At 41.2% G+C, this 20497-nt stretch overlaps 1 protein-coding gene across 3 annotated transcripts in view; it reads right to left on the reverse strand.

The window, feature by feature from the left end:
• The window catches only part of XRCC6 (X-ray repair cross complementing 6), a 43760-nt gene that overhangs the window by 585 nt on the left and 22678 nt on the right, over nucleotides 1-20497 (reverse strand). For all 3 annotated transcript variants that reach the window (XM_077339362.1, XM_077339361.1, XM_077339360.1), the window contains 11 exons: nucleotides 19585-19678; nucleotides 12653-12765; nucleotides 11710-11848; nucleotides 9858-10112; nucleotides 9089-9272; nucleotides 7476-7662; nucleotides 5283-5451; nucleotides 3397-3558; nucleotides 2079-2208; nucleotides 871-971; nucleotides 281-394 (listed from right to left, as the gene is read on the reverse strand). In XM_077339362.1, the coding sequence (XP_077195477.1) occupies nucleotides 281-394; nucleotides 871-971; nucleotides 2079-2208; nucleotides 3397-3558; nucleotides 5283-5451; nucleotides 7476-7662; nucleotides 9089-9272; nucleotides 9858-10112; nucleotides 11710-11848; nucleotides 12653-12765; nucleotides 19585-19663 (1633 nt within the window). In that variant the 5' untranslated portion in view covers nucleotides 19664-19678. The remainder of the gene's footprint in view (nucleotides 1-280; nucleotides 395-870; nucleotides 972-2078; nucleotides 2209-3396; nucleotides 3559-5282; nucleotides 5452-7475; nucleotides 7663-9088; nucleotides 9273-9857; nucleotides 10113-11709; nucleotides 11849-12652; nucleotides 12766-19584; nucleotides 19679-20497) is intronic.

Below are 20497 nucleotides of genomic sequence, written 5' to 3' on the forward strand. Positions count from 1 at the left end.
ACACCATTGTCGTGTGAAATCAAAAGGAGGGTAGGCAGGCATTAACAGCAAATATTTCTCATAAGACAAACAAATCAGAAAATAGTTACTCAAAGTAGCTTAGATTTCTTTTTAATTTCTATGGCCACCCTTCTCAGCACAGCTGTCTTGGAGCGGTTTATAACAATTCAATAAAACAATAAAAAAGTTTAAATCCTTAAAAATTATTCTGTTCACTGTGGTTGCCTGCGTAAGTAAACCCCTCCATTATACTTGTTGTTGTACTCCTTTGTAATCTTACCTTGTTTGCGCTTTGTAGCTTTCCCTTCAGGATCATAACCAGGTGGATAAACCAGCTGCTTGAATTCCTCTACAAGGTTACCTAACCTGTAGTCTATTGCCTCAGTCTTAGGCACTGGAATATTTAAAAAACACCAAAGCTTAAGAGAATTGCTGAATAATACTTAAGAAAAGGGTATGCAAAAATAAAACAAGTTCAGTGACATGACCAACTTTTAAACACATAAGAAAAACAAATTGCTTCTTCAAAATCTGTATTACTGAAGTATCTTAATTTCCTAAATATAAAGGATACTACTATTAGTAAAACTGCATGCTGGACGGCTTGAGGAACACCACTGCTTCTGAAATCTCATGGGAGGAAATCCTAGTGGCTAGTCGGTTTGGGTGAGTGAAAAATACTTAGGTACTTTTAAAAAGAAGATCCAAAGGGCATATCAGGGGACGAAAATCAGCTTTTAGCTAAGTTAAGTAAATGCAATAAGTAGCTGCAGTTCAAAAGTGACAAGTTCAGGTTCACCTGTCCTTAACCATATATGTACACCTCTTGTAACACTACTGGTTTTCAGAATTTTTATTACTTTGTTTTACCTGTCAGATCATCAGCCTTCTCAGGTTCCATCAGGTCAAGTGCCAAAGCCTCCAAATTCATATAGTGCTGCTGGAGAACTGGGTTCTCAAAGCTATCACTCCTATGGAGACACCCCGGGGGGGGGGAATGCCATAGATATCAAGGAAAAGCAGACAATACCAGTTCAGTCCTAACATCAACAGACAGTTTTTCAATCAGATGTACAACATTTCACTAAAATAATAATTGTCTCCATCCTAAACTGAGATGTCAGTTCTGAGTTTATTAATAAAGGTATATAAAGTATAAGCAAAGACCATACACTCCATAATTTTATCTCTATCCTGTTGCTTTACGGCTCCTTCAAGAAATAACATTAAAAAATATAAGAGTGCTATTTACTTGGACACTGATTATTTTTAGATGTGCCATTCTATCTAAAATAGGTTACTTTAATTCTGCTGTATGCCATAGAAAGAACAGACATCGAAACTGTTGTTCTGTGATAAGCTATATGTATGCATGACAAATAACTGAATTAGTAATGCTAGCTTTGTGCTTTGGATGCATTGGCTAAAAAGGCCCTTACAATGATCGCTATATTATTCCATTGGCGTTCCCTAAATAGTCTTCTTCACTGAAAACCTGAAATGCCACTTAAAAACATTAAAAAACAATACTTATAAAGAGAAGCTCAGTACCTGCTGCACTAGAAAGCTGCAATGAAGTTCTGGCTTTCCAGTAGCCATTATTCAGGTTGCATGCTTTCTATGTTAGAATTTTGTCTGTTTCAAAGCAACCTCTATTCACTTTGTATATTCATTATTGTAAGCTAGAATACAATTCATTTCCTCCATTATTCTTTTATATATAAAAATAATTAGGTCTTTGTATAGAGATACTTTGGCTTAAATTCCAGGTGTCATGCACTGTGTTGTAATGGGTGGCAGGAGAACTAGCCAAGTAAGTCAAGAGTTTTATGATACCATCACAATAGCACTTGAACAAATTCATAGGATACTGCACTTAGACTCAACTTAGATTTTGAGTTTGGTAGCAATGTTATAACCCAGAGACTAGTTGCTGAGAACAGTAGAAGTACTACATATTACAGTAGTACTATACCAGTAGTTAATAAAATGTTCACTGAAGATTCTCTCTGGGACCCTCAAAAATTGTTAAGCGCATATATGCCACTCAGTTTCTATTCATGTGATTTTCTGTTCACCTGTACTTGAATCGAAGCTTTTGGACAATTTCCTTCATTTTGTCCACCTGTTCTTGACTAGCTGGGACTTTCTCAGTAAAATCAATGTTTCGTTTGTCATCTGCGTAAGGTAGGAAAATTAGATGAAAACCTAAGAGGAAGAAAAAAATCAAATACCATGAGAGAAGATACATGAAAGCACATACGGAAATGGACCCAAATTCTCAATAGTAAAAACAATTAATTTTTCGGAATGCAACACCCCTAAGCTGTTGATCTCTATGTTTTTGAAGGGCAATTATGAATCTGAAATCTTTTCTAAATGGCAGTTTTGTTTATTGTAAACTCTTAAATCTAATGAACTCTAACAGTGTTATGCCATTGTATCTATGCTAATGGTCTTCCCAATTCTGTTTATCCATTTTGGATAAACTGGGTTTATACATAGCAGCAGAAATACCTTCTATCCTTTACTAGGATCGGACCACAAAAGGGAAGTTAACTTGATCAAAATGTTTTCTAAGTGTGGTAATAGAACAGATTGACACTATGAAAGCTTAGAGAAGTTATACAAGACATTTTGAATATTTTTAAAAATCAACATCCAAGTAATTACTGTACAGTCCTGATTCTGGCATCTGAGCTCTAATATTGGAGAAAAGCCATCTTGAAACCAAAGTTTCCCCACACACTTAAATTTGCTTCTGAAAAACTTTATCTAGTCTGAGTTCAGTTTTCCTAACTGCTGTGATTAGATGTACATAGTTGTGCTGCAACAGACCTACCAAACTAAAGGTACTTGAAATACTAATATTCCTGTGTATTATTACATATATATCTCAAAAGTTAGGATGCTGTTAACCTATTAGTCACAGCTGAAAGTGTGAAAACTGATATAGGAGATGGAGAAAAATCTCTGCATAAGTATATTCCCCACGTTGTGTAAAGACATTAACCTCCACTAAATGAAATAGAAGAAACTGTAATTCCTTTATTTATATCCCATCTTTCTCCTCAATAGAGACTCAAAGCAGTTTACATCATTTTCTCTTCCATTTTATCCTCATAACCACCCTATGAGGTAGGTAGTCTCAGAGTATGTGACTGGCCCAAGGTCACCCAGCAACTTCCATGGCCACGACAGGAATCAAACCTGGGTTTCCCAGATCCTAGTCTGACATTTTAACCACTATATGCGATCGAGCAGCACCTCAAGCCAGATGCACAGTATATTTTATGTGTTTTATTGTGAAATGTTGTGCATTCTGTTGTCCATCACCCCAAGACAGCCCGTAGGAGAGGGGCAGTATATATATCATACAATAAAAATGTCACTGACCTGGAGGTGCTGTCTGCACATTCTGCTCATCCAGGACTTCTTCTTGAGGGACCAGGGCTATGAACGTGGGAGGAGTATTGCGACGAGGGATGTACCTGCAGACAGCCATTACCTCTTTCTCTAGACACTTGATTAGCAAAGCATTAAATAACGTAGTGCTTCCTGTAAGAAAAATTCCACACTTGTTACATTACATGATTCTGGTACCTGACACATTAAGTTTTCAGAAGTAGTGGTGGGTAATTATCTATCTGTAGATGGTTGCCTGTGTTTTGAAGAAGACAAATACAGGTTCTGTTTTTAAATGTGCTTTTTCTAGATCACAGCAGTATTTAGCATTTCTATAATAACCTTTAAGTATTCAAACTGGTTTATTTATACTACCTCAGTAATATTGACAACAGTCATGCAGGATACATACTTTTAATATTTGAAATATGCGCTGGGTTATTTGCCACGAACATAGCAGTGTAAAACATTTTTTAAAACACTTGTATCAATAATAAACCCAACATAACGCAAATAATTCAACCAGCCCAAACTACAGCCAGTATTTCAAACTAAAACAAGCTCTAGACCACATTTTAAACCAGCACAGATGGGACCAGTGACAAAGTATTACACAGTGTAGAGACCATTATTGAGGAACATGGTTGCATACCCTTACATATCTGCAAAGAAGGGGAAGGGAAGTAATACAAGAAGACTGAAAGTTCTGACGCTCCATCCAGCTTTTAGTATCTGACCATCTGTGGATTTTACCAGTTCTCCTGTTGAAGCGTAATGTGCTCTTCCACTTTGTTCCTGGGGTTCAGCACCCCCACACACACACACACCCCAGAACAACATGGAGGCAAAGTGAGTGGCAGAATCATCAGAAATCACAATCCCCTTCTGCAAATGGAAACAGAGTTGTTGGAGAAACTACAAGGTTGGACATAGGCCCTTATCCCTATTTTGACATTCATGGTCATTTCTGGATGTCAGCGGTCCCCAAACTTTTTGCGGTTGAGGACTGCCTCCGGGGGTGGGAGAGAACCGGTAGCCCGTGCGCCGCGCACACATGGCAGCTGCGTGCAAACGCGCATGCATAGTTGCCGCACATACGCACATGCGCCAGCAGGTGGTGCTAACATGCACAGAGTTGCCGCGCATGCACATTTGTGCCAGCAGGGGGTGCAAACGTGCATGTGTGGCAGCTCCGCTCATGTGCGTTTGCGTCTGCCGGCGTGCCGGCAGCCGCGCCTGCCTCTTCCCCCCCCCCTCGCCGCGAGAAGCTTGTTATGCCGCGAGTGATGCAGCTGCTTTGGCAGCCCCTTCGCTTGCAACCTGGCGAGCTTCTCATTGCGGGGGGCTGGAGAGGAAGGCATGGCTGCCGGCGGCCGGGTACCAAGGCCTTCACAGCCCGGACCGGGGTTGACGACCCCCGATGTAAATGATATCATTAAGCATGTGGATGGTACTGTACTCCAAACTGTTCACTGATCAACCTCAGGGGTTGCACATAGATCTTAAAAAGCAGACTCTCAATCTAAAGCAGAGAAACAGCTATCAGTGGCACCCTCTAAAGCCAGACAGAACCACAGACAAGCAGTGCCCCTGTCTCACATTCATCTCAAGTGATCCAGAGGCACTAGCTTTCTGCAGAATTGAATAGGCAGAGTTACACATCCTCTATCCCCAATTTTAATGACAGGAGCCAGCAGAGTCCTTAAAAAAGCTTCAGTCCCACATCTTATTCTGAATTCTGACAAGTATAGTTCCCAAAAAACCCACCTCATCCAGGAATATTATCCCCATTTTTATATTTGAAATCTTATCCTAATATCTGGAAAATATTCTATAGTTATAAAACAAACCAGACAGTCCTTCCTGCATGTATTTACCACTGATCAAGGATTCCTCAGGATAGATGAACTGGGCAGGCCTGATGTGGTGATGTCGTTTCAGCATTGCCAGGGGTTTGAAGCCAATCAGAAATAAGCCTGGTGAATCAAACCTCTTTATTTCTTCTATCTCCTCTTTTTCCAACACTATCTGACGATTCCCATACATCTAAAGGGGGGGTAGAGGAGTAGAAAAAAGAAGTAACTTCAAAAAGGAAGACGCCATCCATAATCTTGAATGAAAAATTATAAGGCTAGCTGAACCCTACTGAGCCTGCAGGACTGTTTAGTAAATCAGCTGTTTCATTCTTAGCAGCTTTAAAAAGGATATTACTCTAAAGGATTCAACCACACATGCATCTCCCCAATCAAGGAAAGCAGTAATGAAAGAACTCCACTCCCCCCTCCTGTGCATCCAATTAGCCCTGTCCTCATTCCATTCATATGATGAAAGCATTCCCATATGCTATGTTTTTTCCTAGCCTGCTTGTTCAGTGTGAAAAAAATATCTGAAGGGCCGACAATTCACATGAGGTTATGCTTTGGATGTGCACTGAGCACCTTGGAAGCACATTAAGGGACATTCCTTGCCCCCTTCCTCAGCTCCAAATTGAAGAGATCTGGAGTTTGTCCAGGCGGCATTGTGTTTCCGGGGAGCTTTGAACATTTCCAAAGTATAACACAACAAAATAGCACCAGCACTTCTCCTCCCAAACTTGCACTCCAGAGAGGATCAATTCTGACCTTGTGCCATGCTTCTGAGGTGCCCCTTCAGAACATCTCCAAACCACACCATGACTGCACAGACAACCACTCACAGAGAGCTAGGGTTCATCACACTTGCCAGAAACATTAGTGGTGCCAGTGGGGACTCCATGTGTAGCACACAGTACTATTATGTATTTTACGTATTTAAGAGATGTTTATTGCACCCACACTACCAATCTCAAAGTGCTTTGTAACCACACTCAAATAGAAATAACTATAATCCCAATCAAATTAAATCAGCCACACAGCAAAACTACACCAATTATCTCAGGGGTTTTTTTTAAAGAACATTGGGGGTAGTTTTCATATATACCCATCTGGCTAAATATGAGAACTACCCCCAATGTTCTTCAAAAAAAAAACACCTGAGTTAATTGGTATTAACAGCATTAATAAGTTAGTAGGGTAAACTGACTTGCTATGGAACTATAATCTTTTGTTCTTTCTTTTTTCTGTTATTTTCTTTCTTAAACTAAATAAAGACTGGAGCTATCCAGCATTTTAAAAAAATTAACTCATGTTTTTGAAAAGTTTGCCAAGTTTCCTTTAAAGTCTACAACCTGATCCAGAACATACAGTGGAGGTTTTGTTTCTTGGTGAAAACATGAATCAGTGCACCTATTTCACATTTCATTAAAAAAAATACCCAGCAGGCTCACCAAATTAACACAATCCAATTTGTGACTGACAGAACGAAATTTAGTTTAATGAATTAAAAAAGTATTGAAAGTACTTAAAACAAATTCCGGTGTGTTCAACATGTTATGACTTAGCTTGAAATACTTAATCAGCAATTCCCAATACTAAGCTCAAGCGCTATAGTGCCAATTTCTTTCTTCCCCAAAACAACTGTTCCCCAAACCAAGCAGCCAGTCGTGGATTTCCTCCATCTTATTGGAACAGGAAGAGTTTCAAAAGACCCCAGACGGAATCATCTTCATGTCTGCAGGGAGCACCCACTCAAGAAACAAGCTACTCCACTGTAAGAGGACCCTTGGCTTGGAAATGTCCAACAATCTGTGATTGGCTCACAGCAGTAATTTTGTGGTCAGCTGAACTGCAACAGTAATGCTCACTGCCTGTTTTAAAATTCTGAAGTGCCCTAAGGTTCCACAAAGTCAGAACCTCATCTCATCTATGTCTCAATTTCAATCAACACAAATCAGATGTTGTTAATGAAAGTCAAATTATCTCCCCAAATCATCCTTGATCAATAAACTGTATGCAAATTGGTCTGATGGATCACTACAGGACACAGTGAATGAAACAATTGCTACCGGCCTACATAGACCAGCCTGTTATAGTCTGTCAATAGTGATCTATGCTATGATTTGTATCTGAAAGACTTCTCCAGATAAGCCTGCAAGTTTTCTTGTATAGGAAAAAGCAGGGAAGAAGGACAATTGAGCTCTCAACATACATTACCTGAGCCCTCTTGGTGTCACTAGGAAGAAGTAAACTACCTGTCTCTCGATTAAAGGTTCGGGTTTTCGTTTTCACTGGCTCATTAGTCTCTCTGTAAAGTTTTACAGGAGGCTGTTTGAAAGCTTTCTGGACTAGACTGTAAATGCCAACAGTGAGAGCAATATCTTTTCCCAAGTGGAAGTTCAGCCTGTGAGGAATCAACAAATATAGTTTTAAATATTAGAAACCCATTTCAATTTCCACTTTAAAAAATGAAGCACACCAAAAGACTTACAGGACCACATAACCTTTTCATAGTTTATTACATACCATTTTAATATTTAATTTATTTGCAGACTTTTATACTGCCTCTCCCTTGGTGTCTCATCAATGTCCATCTATCTATCTCTCTATCTCTCTATCTCTCTATCTCTCTATCTATCCATCTATACCGTCCTCCCCGGAGGCTCAGGGCGGTTTACATTATAACAGAGAACCATACATAAAACAGTCTGTAGAACATATACATCGATAACCAACAATTGCAACCAAACACAACACAGTATAACAGTAAACAATCGTAATACAAACAGGTCCAGGGCTTGTTGATGGGATTCTGAGGGGGGTGGCTTATTGATTGAATTCTGAGGGGGGGGGGTGGGGGGGAGCATGGGCCCTTGGTCGCTGTAGATTACGTCTGGTCTCGGCCAAATGCCTGGTGGAGGAGCTCCTTTTTGCAGGCCCTGCGGAACTGTTTAAGCTCCGTCAGGGCCCTGATCTCCTCTGGGAGCTCGTTCCACCAGGTAGGGGCCAGAACAGAGAATGCTCTGGCCCTGGTCGAGACCAGACGGACTTCTTTAGGGCCAGGGATCCTTAGCTGATTGGAGGCAGTAGAGTGTAGTGCTCTTTTGGGGGCATAGGCGGGGAGGCGGTCCTTCAGGTACACTGGGCCCTGACCACGTATGGCCTTGAAGGTAATTACCAGAACCTTTAGTCTGATCCGGAATTCAACTGGTAACCATTGCAGCTGATGGAGAATAGGCCAGATATGGGACCTCCACGGTGTTGCCGTGAGGATCCTGGCTGCTGCATTTTGAACTAGTTGTAGTTTCCGGGTCAGGGCTAAGAGCAGGCCTGCGTAGAGCGAGTTACAAAAGTCCAGTCTAGAGGTGACCGTCGCATGGATCACTGTGGCTAGGTGTTCCGGGGCCAGGTAGGGCGCTAGTTTGGCTTGGCGGAGATGGTAGAATGCCAGCCGCGCTACCTTTGTGATCTGGGCCTCCATTGTGAGGGAGGCGTCCAGAATCACGCCTAGGTTCCTGGCGGAGTGAGCTGTAGAGAGCTGCACGCCATCCAGGGTAGGCAGGCACGCTTCTTCGCATGGGCCCTTCCTTCCTAGCCACAGGACCTCCGTCTTTGAAGGATTCAGCTTCAGACGACTCTGCTTGAGCCATCTCGTCACTGCTTCCAGGCAGCTGGCTAATGCTTCTGGGGGAGAGTCAGGGCGGCCATCCATCAGGAGGAAGAGCTGGGTGTCCTAATAAATCTGTCCAATTAAAAGGTTACCTTCAGGTTTCTTGATCCTCTCAACTCAGGAGCTGATCAAGAGAAATTCGTTTTCTCTTGATACTTACCTGGACAAAGCTCGCTTTCTGGTCTCCTTTGCTCTTACTTTCTTCATGAGGTCTTCTAACTTGCTGGATTCTCCAAATTGCACTCCCAAGTCCTCATCTTCTGCAGTATAAATGATATCCCTGTAGAACAACGCGATATCAAACCCACCAGGCTTCTTCAGGTGCATTAAATCGAGGTAAATACCTGGAGTTAAAATAGAATTGGGGGAAGTAACAAATTTCCTGAATATGCTAGGACAAACATTTAACAGGTCTTCATTTTGCACAACAGATTAAATAGTCAAAGAAAAAAACAAAGACTGATTTCGCACAAGGAATCTGCCCCTGGGCAGCCTCTTGTTGCTGGCGGATTTTAATGCTGCTTCCACATGACATCAGGAAACATGCAAATGGACAGCTTACAACCACATGTTTGCAAGCAGGAGACAGCGCGAGTTTTGCGCCTCCGTGCGGAATCAGTCAAAGATCCCAAGAAAGATTGAGTAAGAGAATGAAGATGGTGTCCACATTTGTTGTTTTCCTACTTCAAAGAAAAATAACCTTTGTACTAAACCAATAACATTATGTTTGGTAATGAATCAGAGAAAACACGACCCCTGCTTTAAGGTCACTTTCTCTATCATGTCTTAATCAGAGGGATGTCTCCACAACATGAAAAGTTTGTCTAGTCATGACTCAAACATGGATCTCAAATCTCAAGCCACTTTCCTTAAGACGGAATTGAGTAAACACTACTTGGGAAGCATAATTTTCAATTCAAAGTACTTACCTGTCTCTCGGAGATCAGCAGCTTTAGTACGAGCAAACTTGGCTTTGACACTGTCATTACCATGAGGATTGTCATCATTGGTGAACAGCATGATCCTCTTGTGGCTCATCTTAAGCCGGACTTCACTGAAGAGGTTGGAGCAAACCCAGAGTGCTTCACCCAATGAATAGTCAGCACTATGGCCAAATGACTTGCGGAAGAGCGCTCTTCCCTGCTCTCCTTTGTATTTGCCTAGTTCTAACACTCGTTTTGCCCCTTATAGTAGACAACAAAAAACAAAAGTAGATGATTTTAGTATGCCTACATCACAAGCCAAACAGAAAAGCAGATAACGGCTGCTCTTCTATATCTATTTTTACACACCATTCACTATGCTCTTTTAGCCTCATATCAGTTTCTTTTGCCTTTTAATATTAGTAAACCAGATTGAACTTGTATGTCTACATGAAACTGGTATGTCTTTTAGAAAAGACAATTCAAAAATCGTTCAAGGTCTCCTGTTGAAGGGGCTTAAGCATGATACAAATGCAAGGACAGAGAGGAATAACAGAATGGAAAATATTAGCAAAAGAAAGTTGAGGCGACCCACGTCAATACTCCCTTTGTTTTAAGGTCCAATTCATATGACAATTAGCTGGGGGGAGGGACATGTGCTGATCCATAAGCAGTAGCCCCATCCAAGTTTGCACATGTTTAAGGTGTCTCAGTTCCATAAATGGGTTGGAGAGGGCAAAGTATATGGTAGACAGCTACCTCACAACTACTTCACAGCTCACTAAATGGCAACAGACCAAGTAACCCCAGGTAAACCCAGAAGAGCCACTTTTTTTTGTATATTAAAGAAAATATTTGAATAAGGAAAGAAGTTTCTTTTTTGAAATGCTGCTGTTATCAAATTTTATTAATTCTTGGTTATTTATTATTATTTCTTCTTTGAAATGCTGGTGTTGTCAAATGTTATTAATTCTTGGTGATTTGTTAGGCATTGTTATGTCATATAATACAGGCCTCATGATCATCAGTATTTGAGTCAGCACAGACTCGAAGTCCAACCCAAGTGAAATGTCAGGCATTTTGGGAAACGCTGACAAACTGTGGAACATGAATGAAATCAAGGACAAACTGAAGCCAAGAAGGAAGATAAGTTTTATAATTTAAAGAGTTGCTTTAATCTGGAACCCAAATGTATAACGACAGAAGAGATCAATCAAGTTGTAGGTTACTACAGCTTTGGGGGTCTAATAAGCGATGAATAAAGTGGCCAAGGAATTTGGAGAAAAGCAGAATAAAGTCTGCCAGTGTGATAGTTCAAACTTTAATCAACCCAAGTGATCCATAGAATTCTGTCAATCTGGTAAACTAGATAATGAATAGATATGCTAGAAAACCATTTTATAAGGCGGTCTGTGAGTAATAAGTGTGTACTGCATCATCTAGTCTTATTCTGTTTCAACTACAATCAAGTACAAGCCATTACAGGTAGAAAGATTCGCACTACAGTGAAAAGTCTACTGACAGAAAGTCTTACTAAACCAGTATGAAACAGCACTATTTTGTGAGGGCAACAAGGCAGAGGAAAATTTTATAAGGCGGTCTGTGAGTAATAAGTGTGTACTGCATCATCTAGTCTTATTCTGTTTCAACTACAATCAAGTACAAGCCATTACAGGTAGAAAGATTCGCACTACAGTGAAAAGTCTACTGACAGAAAGTCTTACTAAACCAGTATGAAACAGCACTATTTTGTGAGGGCAACAAGGCAGAGGAAAATTCTGAATTGCAATGGATCAGTCAACAGAATATTGCTGATAATGTACTCTAACCACAGATTAGCTTTATAGACTCTCTTTACCTGGATTGTCCAAATCCTGAAGGACATAAATGTGCTTAAAGTCCACAGAATTCTTGTGTTGCTCAGTGCCATAAAATACCACACCAATAAGGTCCCTGTCATGACTGATGATCTTGTTTGTGTACACATTCTGAATGCACTAGTAAAAAAATACAAGTTAGCTGGAAAAAGAAAGGAAGGAGCTGCCATAAAACCATTACAACTTTGCAGTTTCTATTTTTAAGGGTTGTAACAATGTTTTCAACTACATTTCACAGGACATTCACATATACTGAAATCTAGATGGTTGTACAAGAAAGCTCGATATTTCCTTCATAAAGAAATCTTTTTGATATTTCCAAAACTATCCTGTCAATACTTAGCTGGACTCAGCCCTACTAAATAAAGTAGGTCTTATTTCTGAGTAAGCATGCTCAGCATTTTAAATTTTTTTTTAAGGGTAGGACCGGGCTGCATGTTGCTTAAGAAAATGACCATTCCCATAGGATCTAAAAATCATAACAATATGTATTTCTGAATATATGTGATTTCATTCCCCAGGAATTATACCTTAACATAATGTATTGCGGCATCATATGGGAAGTATACAATCTCTTACTTTTCCAAGCTATTAAAAATCACCTGTGGATGAAGACAGAATATTTTACAGAGGCTATTCCTCCACCTGCAGATTTATGTTTCCTTTCTAATCATAAATAGCATCAAAACTGTATACTGCAAAATCTTTCAATAGAAAGGAAGTTGAAAAAGCTCCAGTTTTATCTCCCTTGCAATGATTTATACATCCTAGGATAGGACACAGAAAACACAGAGATAAGCAGAACAGACTGACAGTTCTATTAGCCTTTGGTGCATAATTTCTACTAATGTTGTTACAAGATGAGATCTTTCAAACTATGGTATATGATGTGCAACCAACATTAATTTTAATTGGTAGTCTTACCTGGATTGTCATATCAAAAGGAGCCAAGTCATCATTATCATAGGAGTCAAACATAGCCTTTGAAGCATCCACCAAGAAAACTAAAGTGTCCCGACCTGCATAATTATATACACCTGTAGAAGACAAGATCAAATAGGTAAATGAATTCAATTCTTATAATGAAAAATGTTTCTTACATTGTGCAAACATTTATTCATTCATTCATATAGTTTATATACCACCCCTCACTGTGAGGTCCCTGAGGGGTTAAGCTTCATGCGACTATGCTGAAACCATTCTGCTAGCAGCATGCCAATAAAGGTTGACGGTGTGGTTCCAGCCTAAGAAGCCTTCCTCCAAAAGAAGAGCCACATAAGTTCAAGGAACTTTGTCTCTCCCAAGTTTATCCATACACCCATCAATATGCTGACAACACCCAGCTATTATTATACCAATGCGTTTTTGTGCAGAACTCTGTTGTTTAGCAAGTATATGAGCCTTTGCAGTCCAGTGAACTTTCTATTAAACTTTTCCTGAAAATGAGAACCTGTAAAAATGTTATTTTAACTGTTAATTTTTTTATTAGAATCATAGAATCATAGAGTTGGAAGGGGCCCTCCAGGCCATCTAGTCCAACCCCCTGCTCTACGCAGGATCAGCTCTTATTGATATGTGTCAAAGCCTCCTCATCTCAAAAAAGGCTTTGGGTAAAAGCCAATAACAAAATGTACAATACTGGAAATCCTCACTGTGCAGAGTAATGAGCCCCCACCCCACCCCTGTAAGCTAACCCTCAACTGAGAGACCAAGTCACCAGCCCTTTTGGGCATTAATAAAGAAGTTAGCCCTGCAAGTTAGGACACTTGCTGGTTGAGTTCCACAAACAACTGTTTTGTAACTGTAGCCAAAATAGGTCAGATAACACCACAGAAGTATAATTTTAAAGGTTTATTAAAATAAATGTACAAAAGTATACCAAATAAATAAGCAGTGAGAAGCAGAGAAGAAAATAACAAAACCATCTAACTATCCTAGAATGCCTACAGCTTTTAGTGGTCTGACCTAGATATTACCTGGTCAGACTGAGGGTATAAAGTCCAGATCAGCCCAAATCCAAGAAGCGGGTATTCCAGCAGCTCAAGGCCAATCCTACAGCCAAAAGGCAAAAAGACCCCAAAATTCCAATTAGGTCTTGCTTTATGCCATGCTATTTGCAGTTGGCCTGATCCAGTTCAGCCAATCAGGGTGTTGCTAAGAAACATAATTTCTTATCTCTGCAGCTGGAACCTATTCACTAATCAAGCAACCTACCCACACTCAAAAATCCTTGTGTTAATAAGATGGAATGTGAGTGCAAAATTCCCTCTGGGTCTCTGGCCTTGAACCTTCCAGGCCCATTATCTCACTTGCATCTGTGCCTGGCTTGTCTGTGCCTGTGACTGCAAGTCATTGTGACATTAATTTCCCAATAAGAGTCTTCGGTAATTTTACCAGGCCCAAAAGCCTGAAACAAAATCTGAAAGGTCAACAAACTGCTAGAATGGTTTCTTGACAATACATTACCGCTATAGACAGCACAGCACTGAAATACAGAATCTGAACTATGGTTCATGGCAGTTTCTGGAGACAATGAACATCCACTGCTTAATGCGGGTTGAATCCTACAGAACAGTGTTGCATAATTCCAGGGTTATTCCAGTTGGGGGGGGGGAGTTAAATATATATTAAAGATTTGTAAAGGACCAGGGCTGGTTTCCCCCCCTTCAAGGATCGCTGCCTTGTTGTGGCAAGGGGGCTTGCGTAGTTCAGTGAAGCTATGAGCTATACCGTGCAGGGTCACCCAAGACGGACAGGTCATAGCTGAGAGCTCTGACAAAAGGTGATCCACTGGAGAAGGAAATGGCAAACCACTCCAGTATCTTTGCCATGAAAACTCTATGGACAGTTCCAATAGGCATAACGATATGACACTGGAAGATGAGCCCCTCAGGTCGGAAGGTGTCCAATATGCTACTGGGGATGAGCAGACGGCTAGTACGAGTAGTGCCAGAATGAATGAAGCGACTGGGCCAAAGCCGAAAGGACGCTCAGTTGTGGAAGTAACTGGTGGCGAAAAGACAGTCCGATGCTGTAAAGATTTTTATTCCATAGGAACCTGGAACGTCAGATCCATGAATCAAGGTAAGCTGGACGTGGTCAAACAAGAAATGTCAAGACTGAACATCGACATTTTAGGAATCAGTGAACTAAAATGGACAGGAATGGGTGAATTTAATTCAGATGACCATCAGGTATACTACTGTGGACAAGAATCTCGCAGAAGAAATGGAGTAGCCTTCATAATCAATAAGAGAGTAGGAAAAGCAGTCTTGGGATACAATCCCCAAAATGACAGAATGATCTCAGTTCGAATCCAAGGCAAACCTTTCAACATCACAGTGATCCAGGTCTATGCCCCAACCACTGCTGCTGAAGAGGATGAAGTTGATCATTTCTATGAAGCCCTACAACACCTTCTAGAAGCAACACCAAAAAATGATGTGCTTATCATCATGGGGGATTGGAATGCTAAAGTAGGAAGCCAAAAGATAACCGGGATAACAGGCAAGTTTGGCCTTGGAGTACAAAATGAAGCAGGGCACAGGCTGGTAGAATTTTGTCAAGAAAATACAATGGTCATAGCAAACACTCTTTTCCAACAACCCAAGAGACGACTCTACACATGGACATCACCAGACGGTCAACACAGAAACCAGATTGACTATGTGCTCTGCAGCCAAAGATGGAAAAGTTCTATCCAGTCAATAAAAACAAGACCAGGAGCTGATTGTGGTTCAGATCATGAGCTTCTTGTTGCAAAATTTAGGCTTAAATTGAAGAAAGTAGGGAAAAGCACTAGGCCACTCAGGTATGAACTAAATCATATCCCCGACGAATACACAGTAGAGGTGACAAATAGATTTAAGGAATTAGATCTGATAGACAGAGTGCCTGAAGAACTATGGACTGAGGTTCGCAACATTGTACAAGAGGTAGCAACTAAAACCATCCCAAAGAAAAAGAAATGCAAGAAATCAAAATGGCTGTCTGAGGAAGCTTTACAAATAGCTAAGGAGAGAAGGGAAGTGAAAGGCAAGGGTGAAAGAGAAAGATACACCCAATTGAATGCAGAATTTCAGAGAAAAGCTAGAAGAGATAAGAATGCCTTCTTAAATGAACAGTGCAAACAAATAGAAGAAAACAATAGAATGGGGAGGACCAGAGATCTTTTCAAGAAAATTGGAGATATGAAGAGAACGTTTCATGCAAAGTTGGGTATGATAAGGGACCAAAATGGTAGGGACCTCACAGAAGCAGAAGAGATTAAACAAAGGTGGCAAAATTATACAGAACAACTATACAAGAGAGAGCTTAACATTCCTGATGACCACAGTGGGGTAGTTACTGACCTGGAGCCAGACATCCTGGAATGTGAAGTCAAATGGGCCTTAGGAAGTCTGAGCAACAATAAAGCTAGTGGTGGTGACAGCATTCCAGTTGAACTATTCAAAATCTTAAAAGACGATGCAGTAAAAGTGCCACACTCAATATGCCAGCAAATTTGGAAAACTCAACAATGGCCACAGGATTGGAAAAGGTCAGTTTACATTCCAATCCCAAAGAAGGGCAATGCCAAAGAATGTTCAAACTACCGCACCATTGCACTAATTTCTCATGCTAGCAAAGTTATGCTCAAAATCCTACAAGCTAGGCTCCAGCAATATGTGGACCGAGAACTTCCAGAAGTACAGGCAGGATTTCGAAGAGGCAGAGGAACTAGAGATCAAATTGCCAACATACGCTGGATCATGGAGAAAGCTAGGGAGTACCAGAAGAACGTCTACTTCTGCTTCATTGACTATGCTAAAGCCTTTGATTGTGTGGAGCACAACAAATTGTGGCAAGTTCTTAAAGAGATGGGAATACCAGAGCATCTTATTTGTCTCTTGAGAAATTTATATGCAGGTCAAGAAGCAACAGTGAGAACTGAATATGGAATCACTGACTGGTTCAAAATTGAGAAAGGAGTTCGGCAAGGCTGTATACTGTCGCCTTGCCTATTTAACTTGTATGCAGAGCACATCATGAGAAATGCGGGATTAGAGGAGTCACAAATTGGGATCAAGATTGCAGGGAGAAATATCAACAACCTCAGATATGCAGATGATACCACTCTAATGGCAGAAAGTGAAGAGGAACTAAAGAGCCTGTTGATGCGGGTGAAGGAGGAGAGTGCAAAAGTTGGCTTGAAACTCAACATCAAGAAAACAAAGATCATGGCATCCGGCCCTCTCAATTCATGGCAAATAGATGGGGAAGAAATGGAGATAGTGACAGATTTTATTTTCCTGGGCTCCAAGATCACTGCAGATGGAGACTGCAGCAAAGAAATTAAAAGACGCTTGCTCCTGGGGAGGAAAGCTATGGCAAATCTAGACAGCATCCTAAAAAGCAGAGACATCACCCTGCCAACAAAAGTGCGTTTAGTCAAGGCTATGGTATTCCCAGTTGCAATGTATGGCTGCGAAAGTTGGACCATAAGGAAGGCCGAGCGTCAAAGAATTGAGGCTTTTGAACTCTGGTGCTGGAGAAGACTCTTGCGAGTCCCTTGGACTGCAAGGCGAACAAACCGGTCAGTCCTAGAGGAGATCAACCCTGACTGCTCTTTAGAAGGCCAGATCCTGAAGATGAAACTCAAATACTTTGGCCACCTCATGAGAAGGAAGGACTCCCTGGAGAAGAGCCTAATGCTGGGAGCGATCGAGGGCAAAAGAAGAAGGGGACGACAGAGAATGAGGTGGCTGGATGGAGTCACTGAAGCAGTAGGTGCAAACTTAAATGGACTCCGGGGAATGGTGGAGGACAGGAAGGCCTGGAGGATCATTGTCCATGGGGTCGCGATGGGTCGGACACGACTTCGCACATAACAACAACAACAAGGGCTGGTTTCCACCTTATTTGGACAGGTCAATCCTCCCCCTCCCAAAATGGCCCATGATGGCCCTGAAGAGGGTGGGAAGGGGGAGCAGAGAGGCCATGGCTATACCTTTGCTGGCTATATTGTGGTTGACCTGCTGATGGTAGCTGGAGTCCAGCACAATTAGTCCTCTTGGGGTTGGGGGGGTTGTTTTGGAGGGGGGTTACTCAGGCTGGGTCTGGTGGAACAAGTCACTGAGCCAGTTTGGGGCTTGAAGGTGGGTGGGGACCAAGCCTAGATCCCACCTTGCCACTGCAGTCTGAAATTTCAGTCCCAGCAGCAGGCACAGTAGCCCACCCCTCTCCAGCTGGGTGAGTCCTCTTGGGTTGTTGGGAGGGGGGTCATTTTTTTTTTTTACTCTGAGTGGGTGGGTTGGAGGAAGGAGGGGGCGTTCCCCTCAGCAGAGCAGTACACCAGGCGACTTGGGGATGGGCAGGACCAGGGCCTCGCTTCCACTCACTGCTGTAGCCTGGCTTTGCTATCCCAACAGTATGCAGAGCAGGAAGCATAGCAGGGAGGCATAACCAGGTGACATTACTTCAAGGTTACTTCAAAACCTGCAAAAATTTTCAGGGGTTAGTCCCGGTCAAAAGATTTTAAAAGGCTGCTCCAGAGACTTTCCACAGACAGAAGAATTTCTACCCATGAAGCAAGGCTGTCTTGCTTCCCACACCCTGCAATAGGAGGGAGGAGGTTAAAGTCATGCTGCCCAGGTAGAAATTCTTCCATTTGTGAATATGTGACAACAAAGCCATTAGATAATGTCCACAGAAGGAAACATTATAAGCTTTCACTGCACCACAATTTCAATCCCAGTATCATTTTTCAAAAGAAAGATACAACTGTTTCACCAGCAGTAGTGCTGGTTTGTATAACTGTGCTATTGTTAAATCAATTTAAGTTGCAAATTCAATATGCAAAGAAGGCTGCTCTTAGCATTGCAGCTGCTTCTTCCCCTACACTATGCTGAAATATGCAAGGATAGAGGCAATCTTCGTCTTCCGTACCGCCAAAAAAGCCTTTTAGTTTTATTTATTTCATGGAGAATATCTCGCATTCATATTCTTACACTATGCTAATGCAGTGTGACCGCACAAAGATAGTCTGCTTATATCATCTGCATGTAAAGCACAAAATGTGCGCAGGCAGACAGTAACTCATTTAATTAAAAGATTTATATGTAGCATGATAGCTAACAAGAGCACCACTGGAATATAAACAGTCAATAACTCCATTGGTAACAGTAAGATGACTAGCACCAAATGGGCCTTAACACAGAGCAGCAAAGGACTGCAGAACTATACATTCAGTATACACATAATGTTTTGAGCCACACACAACTGACCAAAATGACTGAAGAATGTGTATTCAGTTATGTCAACCTTTTCCAACTTTTTTACTGTAGAGACGCCCGACAATTTTTGCAGGCTTTGAGGTAATCCTGAAGTGATATCAGCTGGCCATGTCTCCCTGCCACACACCAGAAGTGACTTGTCACCAGAAGTTATATCACTCTGACACTCCAGTTCCCTTCTTTCCCCCACCCACCCAGAGTTAAAACCAACCCCTATACAACACCCCCCCTTTTAAATATTAGAACTATATTTGAGAAGAACTGACAAAAATTTTTTTGCCTAGTTAATCCTACATACAGAGCATACAGAGACACTGCAGTGCCTTACCAGGAATAATTAAGATGCTATCTGCATATCTTTAAAAGACACTATTTACATATTTTACTTATTGTTGTCAGCAAACAGCTTTTAAAGAAAAAGACACATACCCTAGTATTATGCACCAGTTTTCAAAGTCTATCAAATTCTGCAGAAGTTTTCTCAGGTGCAGATCCCTGCTTGCTGTAATTCCTACATGTTTTCAGGACAGTGACAATTTCAAATCAGCTCTTCACTAGGCTAAAGTAACAGAAAAATCTTACCAATTGTTTCAACTTCTCCATCTTGATCCTCCTCTTCTTCACCTTCTTCATGTTTATAGTATGATACCCAGTCTGCCATGGCTACCACGTCTAACTACAGAAAACAGAAGTTAGTAAATACCGTTTAGCAAGTTAATCCAAACTCAGGTTAGCTCAAAATTAATTTTAAGTGCATAGTTAGGCAGTCTCTCTCCGACAGTGCCCTCACTCAAATTAGCAAAATTTTATGGCTGCTTTTCATTATAAAAGGAGATTGTGCATGTACCTCTTTCATTATGCAAAGATCTGGAGTTTTAAACCCAAGGCTTTCTTTTGAATTACAGTGGCTGGTATCAAGCATACCAGAATAGTCCTTGAAAGAGTGGGGCTTCCATCTCCCACTGTGCCCCCCCCCACAAAAAAAATCAGACCCGCAGGAGGAGAAGAAAATCAGCTGAAATTGCTGTCCCTGCTTCTGATGACAAGGCTGCCCTGGAGTTTTTTAAAGTATGTGGACAAATACAATATAGTCACTCTTTTATTGTCAGCACACCACACTACATGGAATAAGACAACTCTACACAATATAATTGTAAGAGGAAGAGTGTGAAGATCAGCGAAAATGAATCATACCTGTATCAACCTTCCCAAAATACCTGTTCTCTTTGCAATATTAACATAATTTCTGATTAGACAGGCAATTCCACAAACGCTAAAAGTCATTAGCCTTCCACTAAGAATTACTATCAGCCAACCGGGCTCTGTTATTCAGAAATGTCTGTTCCTGGCCATCTAAAGCCAAGCAAGGCTTACACCACTTGCAGAATTTACACTCATCTGTTTCAACTTTATTAACAGTATATATGCAACAAACAGGGGAGAGTACACTAACTAGGCTGAAAACAAAATGAAGGAACCAGGAAGACCTGGGATC

Source organism: Paroedura picta, chromosome 5 (assembly GCF_049243985.1).
Source record: "Paroedura picta isolate Pp20150507F chromosome 5, Ppicta_v3.0, whole genome shotgun sequence".
Lineage (NCBI taxonomy): Eukaryota > Metazoa > Chordata > Lepidosauria > Squamata > Gekkonidae > Paroedura > Paroedura picta.